This window comes from Camelus dromedarius, chromosome 4, assembly GCF_036321535.1.
Source record: "Camelus dromedarius isolate mCamDro1 chromosome 4, mCamDro1.pat, whole genome shotgun sequence".
Lineage (NCBI taxonomy): Eukaryota > Metazoa > Chordata > Mammalia > Artiodactyla > Camelidae > Camelus > Camelus dromedarius.
Window position 1 is genome coordinate 5,484,799 of NC_087439.1, and position 15,756 is coordinate 5,500,554.

The 15,756-nt window shown below is 44.4% G+C and overlaps 1 protein-coding gene across 9 annotated transcripts in view; it reads left to right on the top strand.

The window, feature by feature from the left end:
* The window catches only part of SAP130 (Sin3A associated protein 130), a 72,366-nt gene that overhangs the window by 41,991 nt on the left and 14,619 nt on the right, over window positions 1-15,756 (top strand). For all 9 annotated transcript variants that reach the window (XM_031451190.2, XM_064484660.1, XM_064484661.1 and 6 more), the window contains one exon: window positions 11,541-11,899. In XM_031451190.2, coding sequence (XP_031307050.1) covers window positions 11,541-11,899 — 359 coding nt within the window. The remainder of the gene's footprint in view (window positions 1-11,540; window positions 11,900-15,756) is intronic.

The window sequence follows — 15,756 nt, forward strand, 5'->3', positions numbered from 1 at the left end:
GAGGTCGGGAAAATGCAAACCCAGAAAAGGAGACTGTATTCCTACACTGTGTGATGTTCTCAGCTGTGTTGATGCCATCCTTAAGTCCTCAATTAATGAACATGTATTTCCATTTATCACTGTAAAAGCAATACTGCGGTGAATCTCATTGTTCTATCGTTGAGTCCCTTTGCAGACATTTCCCTGGGATACATTTCTGCTTGTTTTGTTTGTTTTATGAGGGGGAGGTAATTAGGTTTATTCGTTGATTTCTATTTGGAGGAGGCATTGGGTATTGAACCCAGGACCTCGTGCATGCTAAGCATGCACTCTACCACTTGAGCTATCATACCCTCCCCCCAGGATATATTTCTGGAAGGAGCATTGATGGGTCAAAGGAAATGTGCAGTTTAAATTCTGATTTCCAATCACTCTACTGCCTTTTTACATTCTCATAAAATGTATGTTCCCATTTTCTCCACATTCTTGCGAATGCTAGATAGGAAATTTTACAGATGTTATACATTATCTTCCATTGTTTAAAATGTTTTTTCTTAAAACAAAGTAGCATATGGAGTGACTTTTAAAGTAGTAAAAAGAAAAAAATGCGTTTCTGAAGGTGAAGAGCACAGTAAAGTACAGAAGTACATCCCTCATGAGCAGCGTGTGCAGAAACGTGGGTGAGGAGGGAGACGCCTTCCTGGGCTTAGGATGGTTCAGAGAAGTTGTGGGGGTCGGGCCCCACACAGGTACCCACGCTGGCCCTTTCTGCAGTAGGCAGTCTGTTTCTGTGGCACCGGGAAGGAGAGAGCATTTGGACTGCGGAAACTACCCAGCGGAGAGAGCAGTCCTCATGCCCACACGCCCAGGCAAAGAGGATGTCATGTAAATGGCTGTTGTTTGCAACAGCCCGGCTCACTCACTGATGAGTAGTAACAGACGGATTGATGTGAGGATAACTAACAAGTCGGAAAAGAGCAGCAGTATAGACTCATTCATTCAGTAAGAACGCTCGCCAGAAAAGCGCTTACAGGGGACGGGTGACATTTGTAACAAACTATTTGACTACGAACATGAATTACTTAATGAAATAACCACCGCTTCTATGAAGGAAAACACAAAGATGAAATGCAAAGACTCCCAAGAAGAAATGACAAAGAGATGACACACGAGTTGACAGAACTCAGCAAAGATCTGGAAGAAACCATCAGAGAATGAAGGCGAAATTACAACAGAAAATGCTGTAGGCGTAGAGGGTAGAAATGAAAAAAGTGAACAGAAATTTTAAAAGAAACAAAGCACAAGCCATGTAGGACATACTATGATACAAGTAAGATCAAACACGTACATGTCACATCTCTGAAATCAATATATAACTTTAAATTGATTGCATGGTAATGCTCTGTCATTAATTAATGTATTTTTAAGTGGTACCCAAAAATATCAGTGTGTTGTGTGGTGCTGGCAATTTTGATTCAACAAAACACTGAACTGGAGTGGTATTGTGCAGAGATGGCCATGGATGGATTAAAGGAAGGAGGGAGAGCCTGCTCAATACATCTTCTGAAACGTGTCAATACTGATTCAAAACAAAACATTAAGGAAAGTTAAAGTATTGTAAAACAGTAGACTTAGAAAGTATATCCAAAAGCTAGCCAAATATAAAAATTGAGTTTTAGAAGAAGTTACACAGCACTACAAGGCTTCTGCTAACGTCAGCTTAGGTTTTCCTAGCCAGTCACTGAGTCATCCTCCAACTCTCCACCAATCCTATAGAGAAACTCCAAATACAGGTTGCCCTGTCAGGCCTCTGTCAGTTTCATTTCTTCTCGATGACATCCCTCCAGTCTGCACTGGCTGCCCTCTAGACTTGCTGCCCAGCTCAGCTCGTGTCCCATGTGCCTCCTTTGTCTGTGCTGAGTTCCCGTCAACCCAGCACCTGGAGCCCATTTACTTCCTCTTAGTTTGTGAGAGCATATCTTCTGTAGCAGAGAAAGAATACGTATTTTTCAATTCTGTAATGTCCACCTGGTTCTTTTTATAGTTTTGATCTCTTCTGATCTCTTCACTGAGATTTTTCTGTTTTTTTCAAGCGAGTATGTAATTGCTTCCTGAAACATTTTTAAGCTACCTGTGTTAAACTGCTTGTCAGATAGTTGCCACGTCATTCATCTCTTATTCAAGTTGTGATTTTCCTGGCTCTTGATTGGGCGAATGATTTTCTGTTTGGGCCTGGACATTTTAGGTATTATGAACGCTGGAATCACAGTGGACCCTTGAACAATACACGTTTGAACTGCACAGGTCCACTTCTACACGGATCTTTTTCAGTAACCACGTCCTAGAATACTGCACTACGCTACTAGAGATCTGTAGTTGGTTGAATCTGCAGATGGAGCACCTCGGGTATGGAGGGCCGATCATGAAGTTCTATGTGAATTTTCCACTACACAGAGGTAGTGCCCTAACCCCGACGTTGTCCAAGGGTCAGCTGCATATACAGCTTTGTTATGGCTGTCCTCCTCAGCTGGGGGAGGGAGCATTGCCTTACTAGCACCAGTGTGGGAATTGAAATCCAGGCTCCCTGCTTGGGCCCCTTTGGTACAGCTTTAGGAGTGGGATGGGGGAGGATTAAGGTGTGTCGTTACAGCCTGGCAGGTGTGGAGGTCTGGGTCCTCCACAGCCTTTGCCAGAGTGAATGGGGGTGGGGCCACGGTGTTCCCAGGGTGTTTCACTGGAGGAGAGCCATCATTGTCTGAAAGTTCTCCATCTTGCTGAGCTGCTTCTTTCTTGGTTCATTGGTTAGAGGGAGACTTTCCTTGGGATTTCTGTCTGTCCCCTTTGATATTTCTGGGTGCCAGCTCCTCAGCACTCAGTCTGGGATACATGAGGCAAAAAGGAAATCCAGGGAACTCACTGCTGTGTCACTCGAAGGATCCTGAGGTCCCAGCCGGTCTGTCTGCTCTTCACCTTTCAGCAGCTTTTTCGTTTTATACATAACACTTGTGACGTTTAGCTGTACTTCGCAAGAGGAATAGGAAAGTTGTATCTATGGCATCTTCCCATAAACAAAAGTCCTACCACACTCTTAGATAATATAATGACTGGGAGAATTTTTAATTGGAAATCTCTTTTGTTTGTGGGCAGTATTCTCAATTTTATCTTACAGCATTCTCTTTTTAAGTTCTTAATATGAAAATCTATAAATGTAGAGGAAAATAGAGAAAATAATATTATTCAACTAGATTTAACTATTTTAATACTTGGTCATATATTACCCTTTTTGGTGCAGTTTAATTACAGAGTTTCACTCTTAAATCCCTTCCTGTGGATTTTGATAATTTAATTATGATGTGTCTAGCTGTAGGTTTCTTTTTAGTTTATCCTTCTTGGAGTTCATTGAACTTTTGGGTGTAGAAGTTTCCCCTGCTGTCTGAAGGTAGAGTGTTCCTGTGAAACCTTTTGTAAACTGAAATGGCATAAAGCAGTGAAGCAGTTACCTTAGGACACATTTGCTAAGGGATGCACAGAATACATCAACATAAAGCAAAGATGCTCAGACAGTTCAGAGCAGTGGCAGCTGGATGCTGAGATGCTGAGTGTAGTTCCCAGGGAGGGAGCTCGGGGCTCACTGCCTCTAAAAAACAGCTCACTGCAAAACAAATGCTGAACGCTGTTACCACTGTTAGCCTTTTTCATGAAAGCGAAAATCCTCTTGGGATTTATTTCAGTTAGTGAAAACAGGTACTAATGAAGGTCTATTGTAAAAGCAAAGTGGTGTAAAGCGCACTTTTGACAAGCACAGGATACCTGTATAGATTCATGCTTTTCACCAGATTTGGGGAGATTTTGGCCATTATTTCTTCAAATATTCTTTCTGCCCCTCTCTCCTTTTCTGGGACTCCCATTATGTGTATATTAGGTTTTGTTTGTTTGTTTGTTTGTTTGTTTTTTGTTTTTTACTTTTTTAATTGAGTAATAGTCACTTTACAATGTTGAGTCAAATTCTAGTGTAGAGCACAATTTTTCAGTTACATATGAACATGTATATATTCATTGTCCTTTTTTTTTTCGCCATGAGCTACCACAAGATCTTGTTTATATATTTCCCTGTGCTACACAGTATAGTCTTGTTTATCTATTCTGCATTTTAAAATCCCAGTCTGTCCCTTTCCACTCCCCACCCCCTTGGCAACCACAAGTTTGTATTCTATGTCTATGAGTTTGTTTCTGTTTTGTATTTATGTTTTGTTTTGTTTTGTTTTTAGATTCCTCATATAAGCGATCTCATATGGTGTTTTTCTTTCTCTTTCTGGCTTACTTCACTTAGAATGACATTCTCCAGGAACATCCATGTTCCTGCAAATGGCATTATGTTGTCGGGTTTTATGGCTGAATAGTATTCCATTATATAAATATATCACATCTTTACTCAGTCATCTGTTGATGGACATTTAAGCTGTTTCCATGTCTTGGCTATTGTAAATAGTGCTGCTATGAACATTGGGGTGCAGTGTCATTTTGAAGTAGGGTTCCTTCTGGATTTATGCCCAGAAGCGGGATTCCTGGGTCCTATGGTAAGTCTATTCCTAGTCTTTTGAGGAATCTCCATACTGTTTTCCACAATGGCTTTTCTTGCTTCCCTTTCCCACTCTTAATGATTTAGATGTCTTCTTTTACAATTTTGTAATATGTAATTACAATTTTTGTAATTCATGGCAGTTATTTCCTTTCCAGTTATGAGTTTCTCATTTTTGTAGCATCCTGCTTCTTTTCTGTTTAGAGTAGACCTGTCAGTATTTGTTTTAGCATGGGTTTAATGTTCTTAAACTCTTTTAGTTTTTGCTTGTCTGTGAAGTTCTTTATCTCTCCTATTCTAAAGGATAGCCTTGCTGGATAGAGTATCCTAGGCTGCATCTTTTTTTCATTCAGGACTTTGAATATATCTTGCCACTCCCTTCTGGCCTGTAGTGTTTGTGTAGAGAAATCAGCTGAGAGCCTTATGGAGGTTCTCTTGTAACTCACTGTTTGATTTTCTCTTGCTGCCTTTAGGATCATTTCTTTATCCTTGACTCTGGCCATCTTGATTATAATATGTCTTGGTGTGGGTCTGTTTGGGTTCTTCCTGTTTGGGACCCTCTGAGCCTCCTGTACTTGAATATCTGATTCCTTTAGGTTTGGGAAGTTTTCAGTCATGATTTCTTCAAATACCTTTTCAATTCCCTTTGTTCTTTCTTCCCCTTCTGGAACCCCTATTATGCATAGATTGGCACACTTTATATTATCCCATAGGTCTCTTATATTGTTTTCATTGGTTTTTATTTGTTTTTCTCTCAGCTCTTCTGTTTGGATGCTTTCTGTTGTCCTGTCTTCTAGGTCACTTATTCGTTCCTCTGCATTATCTAGCCTGCTTTGTACGGCCTTTAGGTCAGCTCTCATCTCAGCAAATGAGTTTACTAATTCTACTTGGTTCTTCTTTATAGCTTCTATTTCATTTTTGACATATTTTATATCTCTAAACACTATTTCTTTTAGTTCCTTCAGTACTTTGATCAGTCCTTTTTTGAAATCTTGATCTAGTAGGCCATCAATGTCTATTTCCTTGATCGTGCTTTCAGGGGATTTCTCTTGATCTTTTAATTGGGAGTGGTTCCTCTGCTTCTTCATATTGCTCATATCTCTCTGACACTGTGGCTTAAGGAGTATCAGTTATCTAGTTCTCTTGGTGACGCTGTGCTCTTAATGATTTTATCGAGAGGTCTTTGTGTCTTTGCCCTGTTTCGCGAGCTCAGCTTGCTGTTTCCAGAAGCCCTTTGTTGGCACCCTCATCTGTGCTGCTCCCAGCGGCTGTCCGCTAGCAGATCATGCCCCCTCCCAACATTGGGTCAGGGGCTGAGCTCTTATCCGGTGGGTGGGCGGGTCACTCCCCCTCCCGATGCTGCAGTCAGATGCTGGGCTCAGGGGAGGCAGGTGGGCGGATCGCGCCCCCTCCCAGCAACGTGGTCAGGTGCTGCGTTCCTGCCAGGAATGCGGGTTTCCACCCGCCCTTACCTGGCGCCGGTTGCTCCGCTGCTCTGTGCAGATGCCCGCTCCGCCTCGGGTTGGTGTTCCGAAGGCGGGCTCAGGGAAGACTGCGGAATGGCCCTGCCTCTGCTCTGTGCCAAATCATTAGCTCCTTGTTTGTCTTGGCGGCGCGAGTTTTCTGAGGTGCCAGGGCAGAAAGATCCTATCTGCCTCTAGCTGTAAACAAGTCTCAGTCCTGCCTAGGAGGTTGCGGAGCCCCTGGGTGCGGATTCAGGGCTCGGCCCCGCCCCCGCCCGGGCGCTCGCACAGGAGGAGGTGGCAGCTGTGGCTGCGCGGCGAGAAGCGCCAGTAATGGCGGCGCAGTTCTGAGACAAAGGCTACTGCACCCCTCCCCCTAGCCCACACCAGGAGTGTTGTTTTGCTTTTTTCGCAATTTATGGGGGACCGAGGTTGTTCTGCTCCGTATCCCCTCCCAGCCACAGTGCGCAGACCCCCGCAGACCCCCGGGGCCGCCTCAGTGCGTCTTCCCCCGTCCTCCACCCAGCTCGGGCGGCCTGTCCCGGTCCCCAGCTCCCAGCTCGGGTCTCGGGCTGGGTGTCGCGGGGACCCTTTGTGCCCATTTAACACCCGGTCAAGGGGTGCTCGGGGCAGACCTGAGCCTCGGAGGCTCCCCCTCCATCCCACTGACCTCTCCGTTGGTGGGGGGAGACCCAGCGAACGAGCGTCAGTCCTCCTTTGCCACTCCCTCCCTGTGGGATCGGTCCCGCACTATTTTGCTTTTTCTTCTTTCCTTTTTCCTTTTTTCCTACCAGATTTTTGGCGTCTTTGTCTTTCGAAGAGAGCAATGTTTTTTCAGAGTTCGGCAGGTGCTCTGGTTGGCTGAGTGGGTCCGTAGATGTGAGTTTTGGTGTATTTGTGGGGGAGGTGAGCTGTAAGCGTCCTGCTCCGCCATCGTGCCTGTAATCCCTAGGTATTCTTATTACTGTCCCAAAGATCCCTTAGGCTCTGTTTATTTTACATCCTGGTTTTTTTTTTTTTAATTTTATTTTTGTTCATTTTCTCAGACTGGATAATCTCAACTGACCTGTCTTCAAGTTTGTTGTCTCTTATGCCCACTGACATGTGCTTTTGAAGACCCTCTAGTGTTTTTTTTTTTTTTTTCTTTAAGCTTTTATACTTTTCAACTCTGGAATTTTTGTTTTTTGGTTTTTTTAATAATTTCTATCAATTTATTGACATTCTCAATTTGCTGAGACATCATTTCATGCCATTCTTTAGCCATGATCTCCTTTAGTTCTTGGAACATATTTAAAATCACTTAGTTAAATTCTTTTGACTAGTAAGTCTAACATCTGTGCTTCCTCAGTGACGATTTCATGAGTTGCTTTTTCCCTGTTTCTGAACAATGCCTGTCACTTTACATACCTCAGGACGTTTTTGTTGAAAACTGGACTTTAAACTGTATAATGTGGCAAATCTGAAAATACCTGCTTGTTGTAGTTATAGTTGTTTGTTTAGTGACTTCTCTGATCTAGTTCTTTAAAATCCTTAGCTTTGTCTAGTGTGGTCACTGAAATCTCTGCTTGGTTTACTGTGTAGTCAGCTGATGATAGAACAGATTTTCTTTAATGCCTAGGACCAGTAAGTCTCTGTGTCTTTACCAAGGAAGGCTGTGTGTGTCTTGGGTCCCCCATCAACACGCGGGCAGGCAGTTTGCAGCTCTGCTTTGCCCTTCTCCTCCTCTTTGCACAGGGCCTCAAGGTCAGCCAGAGGTGAGAGCTTAGGGCCGTCTCAGTTCTTTCCTGGGCATGTGCACGGCCCCAGGTGTGCACACAGCCCCACAGCTATGTGTTTGTTGCCTCCTGGATTGCCAGAAACAGTCAGAGTTTTTCAGAGCCCCTAGGGATATTTCATTCTCCAGCATTTCCTTTAGGTTTTGGGGTAGCTTGTTGTTTGCCCTACCCAAAAGGCTGTTAACCATCATCTCAGTCAGCCAGGAAGCTGATCCATTGCCTCTGATTTTTTCCAGAAACACCCTAAGAGAAAGGGCATTTGCACTGACAAGCTCCAAGTCAGGTCACATAAGACAGTCTTGCAAATTGGACCAACCAGACAGGTCGTGTAACGATAATTCTCTGGTAAAGAGGGTTTGTAGTGGCTCCAGCCCCTCTGGCTGGTTTTCCCTGTGAGTGTGGACTGTTGGCTGATAAGCCTTCCATGGAGTTGGAAGAATGGAAAACAGCAGTTCAAGTCAACACGCCACACAGTTTACTGTTCTCACTAAGATTCAGCCTATTTTCTTGAATAATTTTGCCAAATTGTTGAAAACCTTCAGCTAATTTCTGGTGTTACGAAAAAGTTGTTTCTGACTTTTTTTTTTTTTTTTTTTTTTTTGGCCAGTTTTCGGTTGCTTTTATGAAAGAGGATTTTCAGAGGTCCTAACTCCCATATTTTTGCTGATGTCTTTGGTTACTTTATCTTTTAATTCTCTTGAATTCTAGAATAATCCTTAACCTCTACGCCATCCTTATTTTTAAAACACTTACTCCGAAATAATTTAAGACTCAAAAGAAGTTGCAAAAATAGTACAGAAAGTTCCCGTAATACGCTTTATCTAGCTGCCCCCAATGATTACATCTTACATAACTCTAGTACATTTTCAAAATGAAAAAAATTGGCATTGGTATAATGCTGCTGAATTAACTGCAGACTTTATTAGAATGGCATCAGTTTTTAAAATGCATTTTTTTTCCTTTTGGCATATACTGCTTTGGAATTTTACCACATGACTAGATCTGTAACCACTATTATAATCAGACTCTGGAATTGTTTCATTACCACAAAGACATTCCCTCATGTTCTCTGTGTGTGTGTGTGTGTGTGTGTGTGTGCGCGCGCACGTGCGCGCGCACATACATATACATATATACATACATACACACGTGGCTTTTTTTCACTCAGGATAGTACTTTTGAGAGTCATCCAAGTGGTAGCCTTGTAGCAGTTTGTTCTTTTTTGGATGAGTAGTGTTGTGTCATGTGGATGTACCAGAATTTCTCTCTCTGGTTGTTTCTAGTTCTGGGCTATTACAGAAAAAGCCGCTGTGAACGTTTGTGTACAGTGTTCTTGGTAGACACACATTTTCATTTCTTTAAGATAGAAATCCTAAGAGTGCAGTTGCCAAATTAAGTTGCATGATATGTGTATTTGTTTTGAATTGTATAAGAAACCTCCAAACTGTTTTTTTTTTTTTCTTTTTTTTTAAGTAAATGTAGATTTATTTAGAGAGAGAACATACTGCATAGAGTGTAGGCTGTTTCCAAAGGCAAGAGAAAGGCCATGACGTGTGGGGGTTGGGAGCTCAGGTTAGAGTAAAAGTAGATACACACTCCATAGACAGGGTGCGGGCCGTCTCTGAAGGGGAGGGAGCAAGAGAGGTGGCCAGGACTGTACCATTTTAAATTCACACCTGCAACACATGAGACACTTTTGTTCTTCAGCCCTGCTAAGCTCACTGTTAGTGCTCGGAGGGCTTTTCGCAGCTACAGTTGCTGCGCATCCTTCCTGCGCTTGGTACCACAGGGAAAGGTGTTTTCACCATTCCGGCAGGTGTGTGGCTGGGGGTGGTCTGTCATCGGAGCGTTGCTTTGCTTGTCTCTAATGGCCAATGGTGTTGAGCATCTTTCTGCGTGCTTAGTAGCCGTCTGAATATTCTCTTTAGCAAAGTGTGTTATTCGTGTCTTGTACCCTAATTTTACAATGGGATTGTTTGTTTTCTTACTGTTTACAGAGTTCTTTATATCTCCTGAATATAATTCCTCTATTAGGTGTGTTTTGGGTTTGTTTTTTTTTTAAACCCTCTTAACCATTTTTAAGTGTATGTTTCCGTGGTGTTCAGCATATTCACACTGTGGTGCATTTGATCTCCAGATCGTTTTCACCTTGAAGAGCTGTAACTACAGACCCCCTATTGTCCCTCCCCTCAGCCCCTGGGAACCACCTTTCTATTTCCTTTTTCAATGAATTTGGCTACTCTGGGTACTTCATATAAATGGAGTCCTGCAGTCCAGACATCCCTCAGTTTGCTCAGGGCATTGGTCCATGACCCTTGCCCCTGCAGGTACCAAAATCCCTGGGTGCTCAGGTCCCTTGTATAAAACGGCACACTATTTGCGTGTAACCTACACACACCCTCCTAGCTCTAGGGGACTTACAGGTGACTTATAATACCTAATACAGTGTAAATACTGTGTAAATAGGAGCTGGCATGCTGCAACTTCAAGCTTTGCTTTTTGAAACTTTCTGGAATTGTTTTGTTCCCTAAATATTCTCAGTTCACTGTGGTTGAATCTGCAGGTGCAGGGCCTGCGCATGTAGAAGGCCGACTGTGTTTGTTTTTGTGATTAGCTCATTTTACTTAGCATAGTGGCCTCGGGCTCACCAAGTATGTGCTTTGCAAATATTTTTTTCAATCTATGCCTTGTCTTTCCAACCTCTTAAAATGGGCTTTAGCAAAAACAAAAGTTTTTTATTTGGATGAAACCCAATTTATCAGCTTATTCTTTTATAGATTGTGCTTTTGGTATCATGTCTAAGAACTGTGATCTTGGGTTTTCTTTTGTATTTTCTTATGAAAGTTCCATACTTCCACATTCAGATTTATGATCCATGTTCAGTTCAGTTTCACATATGGTGTGAGGTTTGGGTCAATATTGAATTTTTTGTCCATAGAAATCAGTTGTTTTTGGCCTTGAACTTGAGGGTATTGTCATGTGTTGCTTTTGATACTCTGAAGTTTCAGCAGTAGTAATGTAAGTAGGTAAACCTTTATAGCTATTAAATGAAAAATTTACTTAGAAAATGTTTAAGAAGAATTTGTAGTGACATGAATGAATTCTTCTTATAAAACTGAAAGAATAGGATATACATTTTTGAACACTGTATTTGTAGTTACTTTCGATGTCTGGAGTCTCTGGCAAAACATACTGGAAAATTATAAGAATGGTGTCCCTAGGTAGAGGGCTGGGTGTGTGAAGTGGAGGGAAGTTATTTTCAATTTGTATTCTTTTGGATCTTCGCCATGTGCATGAGTTTCCTCTTTTATAAAAAATAGGTTTACAAGGAGCTACATACAAAGTGTGAGTATAACTAAGTTTTTTAAAAACTCTTAAGGCAACATATACGTTAAGGAGGTCTTGGAGGAAGAAATACATGAAGCTAATGAAAGCTGAATCAAGGAATAGAGTTTTAGTTGTGCTATGTGTTGAATTGGGCAAATATTCATCCTCTGAGATGTTGCAGATTAAGGCAGTTTTCTGTCATTTGCTACATCATCTTTGCTTTTGTTTCTTTTTTTTAATTGAAGTATAGTTGATTTGTGTTAGCTTCCAGTATACAGCACAGTGATTCATTTGTACATGTATATATATTCCTTTTCCTATTCTTTTTCATTACAGGCCATTACAGGGTGTTGACTGTAGTGCCCTGTGTTCTGCAGAAGGACCTTGTTGTTTATCATCTTTGTTTCTGTGTTTCAGTGCCAAACCCAAGTCAGAAATCCACGTATCAATGGCCACTCCTGTCACTGTGTCTATGGAGACCATGGCTAATCAAAACAATGAGCAGCCCACCATCGCCGTCCCACCCACCGCTCAGCAGCCCCCACCGACCATTCCAACCATGATCGCAGCAGCTAGTCCCCCGTCCCAGCCGGCGGTCGCCCTTCCAACCATTCCCGGAGCCGTCCCTGTCAATCCACCCATCACCACCATTGCCGCCGCCCCTCCGCCGTCAGCAGCTGTGGGTGGCAGTCTCTCGTCCGTCTTGGGCCCTCCTGTACCTGAGATAAAAGTTAAGGAAGAAGTGGAACCAATGGACATCATGAGGCCGGTTTCCGGTAAGTTCACTCTCAGATGCTCTCTGTTGGCAGTGGCCCCTTCCCCTTATCCACACCCTCCTCAGAGTCCAGACTCTCATGTGACCCTCAGCCAGGGAGTCTGACTCCTTGGTGCCCGTTTTTAAATCTGCATTTCATTCTTTTTTCATAAATAGAAAAAGTATCAAGCATCTCTGAAAACTAAATCCATTTTGCTGCCCTTTTATAATTAATTTTATCTCTTACAAAGTCATGAGAAAGATCATTTCAACAAGAGTATCTTTAAACATAGATTCTGTATGCATTAACTAAATGCTGTCATGTTGAAGGGACTCAAGATACGGTCATGGCTAAATGCTGATTAATTTATAGCTTATTCCCTACCGATTTTTGTTGCCTTGCGTATGCAGTAACGTAAGTTTGTTGAAAATCGTCTCTTGATGATCTTGTGACTAGTAAACTCTTAAAACTATTCATTACCTTTTTCCCCTCATCTTCTCAGCTCTAAACTTCCAGTTTGTGAAAGGCAGGTCACTTTGGAGATTCTCTATTTTGTTTTCTGGGTTTTTTAAATAATGTGTTGTGAAATCTTATCTTTCCTGACTACAAAAGTAACATTCAGGGTATGAAATTTGTGAAATACAGACAAAGCCAAAGTGGATAGCAAGTTGCTTTGCACTGTGGTGGCCCTGCGCCCCCGTCCTTGCCTCTCTGTGTGGAGGTCCCCATCTCCCGTGCCCCATGCTTAGTTAAGAGATGTGGCCACGCTGCATCTGCAGGTTTTAAACCTGCTGTTCATTCGTTGGCTTCTTTATTTCCATTTATGGTGCCTGCATTGTCCTCCTGTGGGACCCACGTGTAGTCTCCGCGCTTCCATGGAGAGGCACGGTGGATAACCTCGGAGGAGTGATGTGGTGGTCCCCGCCTTGCTGTGCATCTGTCGTTCTTGAAAGTTCCCCTCACCTCTCTCTGCAGGGAGCCAGCAGGAGTCCTTCCTCAGCTGCAGGCTCCACACCAGACTTTGTTCTACCACAGTAGAATGAAAAAACAGAATCACACTGAAGGCACCACCTTGAACAAAACAAACACACCTCCATCCTTGGGAGCTTATATTCTAGCAAGGGTGCCAGGCAGTGAAATACAGCCGGGGCCAAATATGAGGGAAAGCTAGGGCGAGAGCTGTGATTTTTTAAAGAGTTTAAAGGGAAAGCCCTACTCAGGAAACGATCTTTGAGTAGGGACATTAAAGAGATGCTAACCACGAAGATCCCTGGAAAAAGAGCTTTTGAAACCAAGAGAGCAGGAAGTGCAGAAGCCTGAGATGCAGCCCGTCTGCCGTGCTCAGCGAGCAGCAAGGAGGCGGAGGCAGGAGAGCTCAGTACGGAGGGGGTGGCAGAGACAAGGTCAGAGAACCAGGGTCACGGCGGTGACAGCCTCTGGGCCACCGCCAGGACTTTGGCTTTGCCGAGGGTGGCAGGGGGACCTGTCATTAGAGGGTTTTGAGCAGAGGAGAGACATGAGGTCACCTCTCCTCTCAAGAGAAAGCCCTGGCCGCTGTGCAGAAACACCGTGGGGACGAGGCTGGAGGTGGGGAGATGTGTTTTGAGACTGCTGCGTTACTTGCAGGGAGCGGGTGAAGGTTTCGGCCGGGGAAGTGGCAACAGAGGTGGTTGAAGCAGACAGCTCCTGCGTGGATCTCTGAAGCAGAACTGAGAGGACTGCCTTACAGCTTGGAGGCTGTGAGAGAAGGGCATTAGCGTCCGCTGTGAAGTTGTGGGTCTTAGTGACGGAGGTATCAGCTGAGGGGCAGGTTGCAGGGACGGCGTTTGTAGGCGGGGAGGGGGGGTAGTTTTTGCTCTGGTGAGCTCGAGGTGTCCGTCAGACCTCCAGATGGACTCACCAGGTAGGCAGTTGGATCCCTGAGCCTAGCTTTTCGAAGAAAATTAAGTTGCCAGTAGAAATTGGGGGGTAGTCATTGTATGTATGAATTATGTTTCAAGCCACGAGCTTGGATAAGATCACCGGAGGAATGAGTGCTGATAAGAAAGAAGCAGTTGTGAACTGAGCCTCAGGGCCCTGCACCATTTTGAGGCAGGAGCAGAGGCAGGAGCCAGCAAAGGAGACCGCATGGAGGGGCCGGAGTGACAGGGACAAAACTTGGAGTTGGTGATGTTCTGGAAAGCCAGGACAGAAATACTACAGAGAAAAGGGTCCCAGCTGTTGAGACCAGTGAAGGTGAGGACCGAGCAGCGACTGATGGACTTAGCAACACAATGGTTGTGGAGATCTGGAGAAGAGCAGCTTCCATGTGATGGTGTTGGGCACAGCAGGGTGGGGAGTGGGTTCAAAAGAAAAATTCCTGGGAGTGGAGTATCAGAGACAGCACTTGAGGGGCTTGTTATAAAGCAATAGCAAAAGGAAGGGCACTCGGTACCCGAAGGGAAATGATGCCGAGAGGAAGTAGGATTTGTGTGTTCACGGGAGTGACGGAATAGGGCGGGAAGGCTTGGTGCTGCAGGGAGAAGAGATGAGAGTCCTGGAGCCGGGTCTGAGGAGGTGAGAGTGGGTGGGGCTCCACCTTCACTGAGAGACAGGAGATTCCTGGTCACCATGCAGGTAAGGCAGGTGCTGTACGTGGTGGGAATTTACAGCCATTTCCTTCTGATTATTTCTGGGGTTTTTTTCTTCCAGTAAAGTAGAAAGCAGGGTCATGAGCTGAGAGTGAGGATGGTATTGGAGGTGTAGAGAGTGAATGACTTGGCAGACATGGGGGTCTGTCCAGCAGCAGCGACGGCCCACCCAAGCTCGGTGAGCACGCTAACCTGAGCCCCATCAGCCCTGCTTCGTGTCTTTCTCTGGTCCATCCCTCTGCATAGGTGCAGACTAGTTGGAGAGTTGGATTTAAGCTGTTGTCCTTTTGCTCAGTGAGCGCAGTGAAGCAAGAGAGGGGACAGTAAATGAGTAAAGCAAATCAAATTGATGGGAGAATTAAAACCCAGGGAGAGGAGGGAGGGGACATTAGAGGGATGAGAGACAGCAAAATAGTGGTGTGATTACTGGATAATAATTTCTGATGTCAAGGAAGTGTTGGAGGTGAGATACTGAGAGGAGTGACCTGGAAGGGTGGTTGGTTTGGGCTGGAAACTCAGATGCTGGAAGCTGAGATGTGATGACAGGGCTTAGGGTATGACTATGGGGAGTGGGTGGCCGAGGAGCGTGTGGAGGGAAAGGATGGGCCCGGATGCGGTGCAAGAGTTGAGGTGAGCTTTTATTGTGATTTGTGATTCCCTGGGTACGTGATCCACAGAGGCCCGAAAACACATTGTTGACTTTGTCCTAAGAATGCCGTCTGTCTGGAGGCAGTGGTTCAGGAGTGCAGTCTCCGAGGCTAGCCGCCTCCGTCCACCCCCAGCTCACCTGCTTCCTGCCCGCGCAGTTTGTGCCGCGTTTTCTCATCTTTTCAGCTGGCGGATAATAGAATGCCTGCTTGCTCAGATTATTTGTAAGAGTATATGAGTTCATGGGCTATCGCCTAGAAATTAATGCTCAGAGGCTTGAAAACTAGTGGCTTGAAAGTGGAAGCTTTTGTCATCTCCCTTGAAGCAGATCCTGAGGCAAACAGTCCAGAGATGGTATGTGGACTCCATAAAATTATTAGAGATCCAGGCCCCTACTACCCTCAGCCTTTGACCCTCGTGCTCCTGATTCGAGATAGCTGCTGGAACTCCAGCTATCTCATCTGAGTCCCAGGGGCACCGAAAGAAGACGAGTGGGTCATGCCTTCTTGCTTTTAAGGAAACCTCTTGAAAATGCTACAGAGCACTTGGATTTGCATTTCAGACGGCCATACCTGACTGTGAGGGAGACTAGTAAATGCA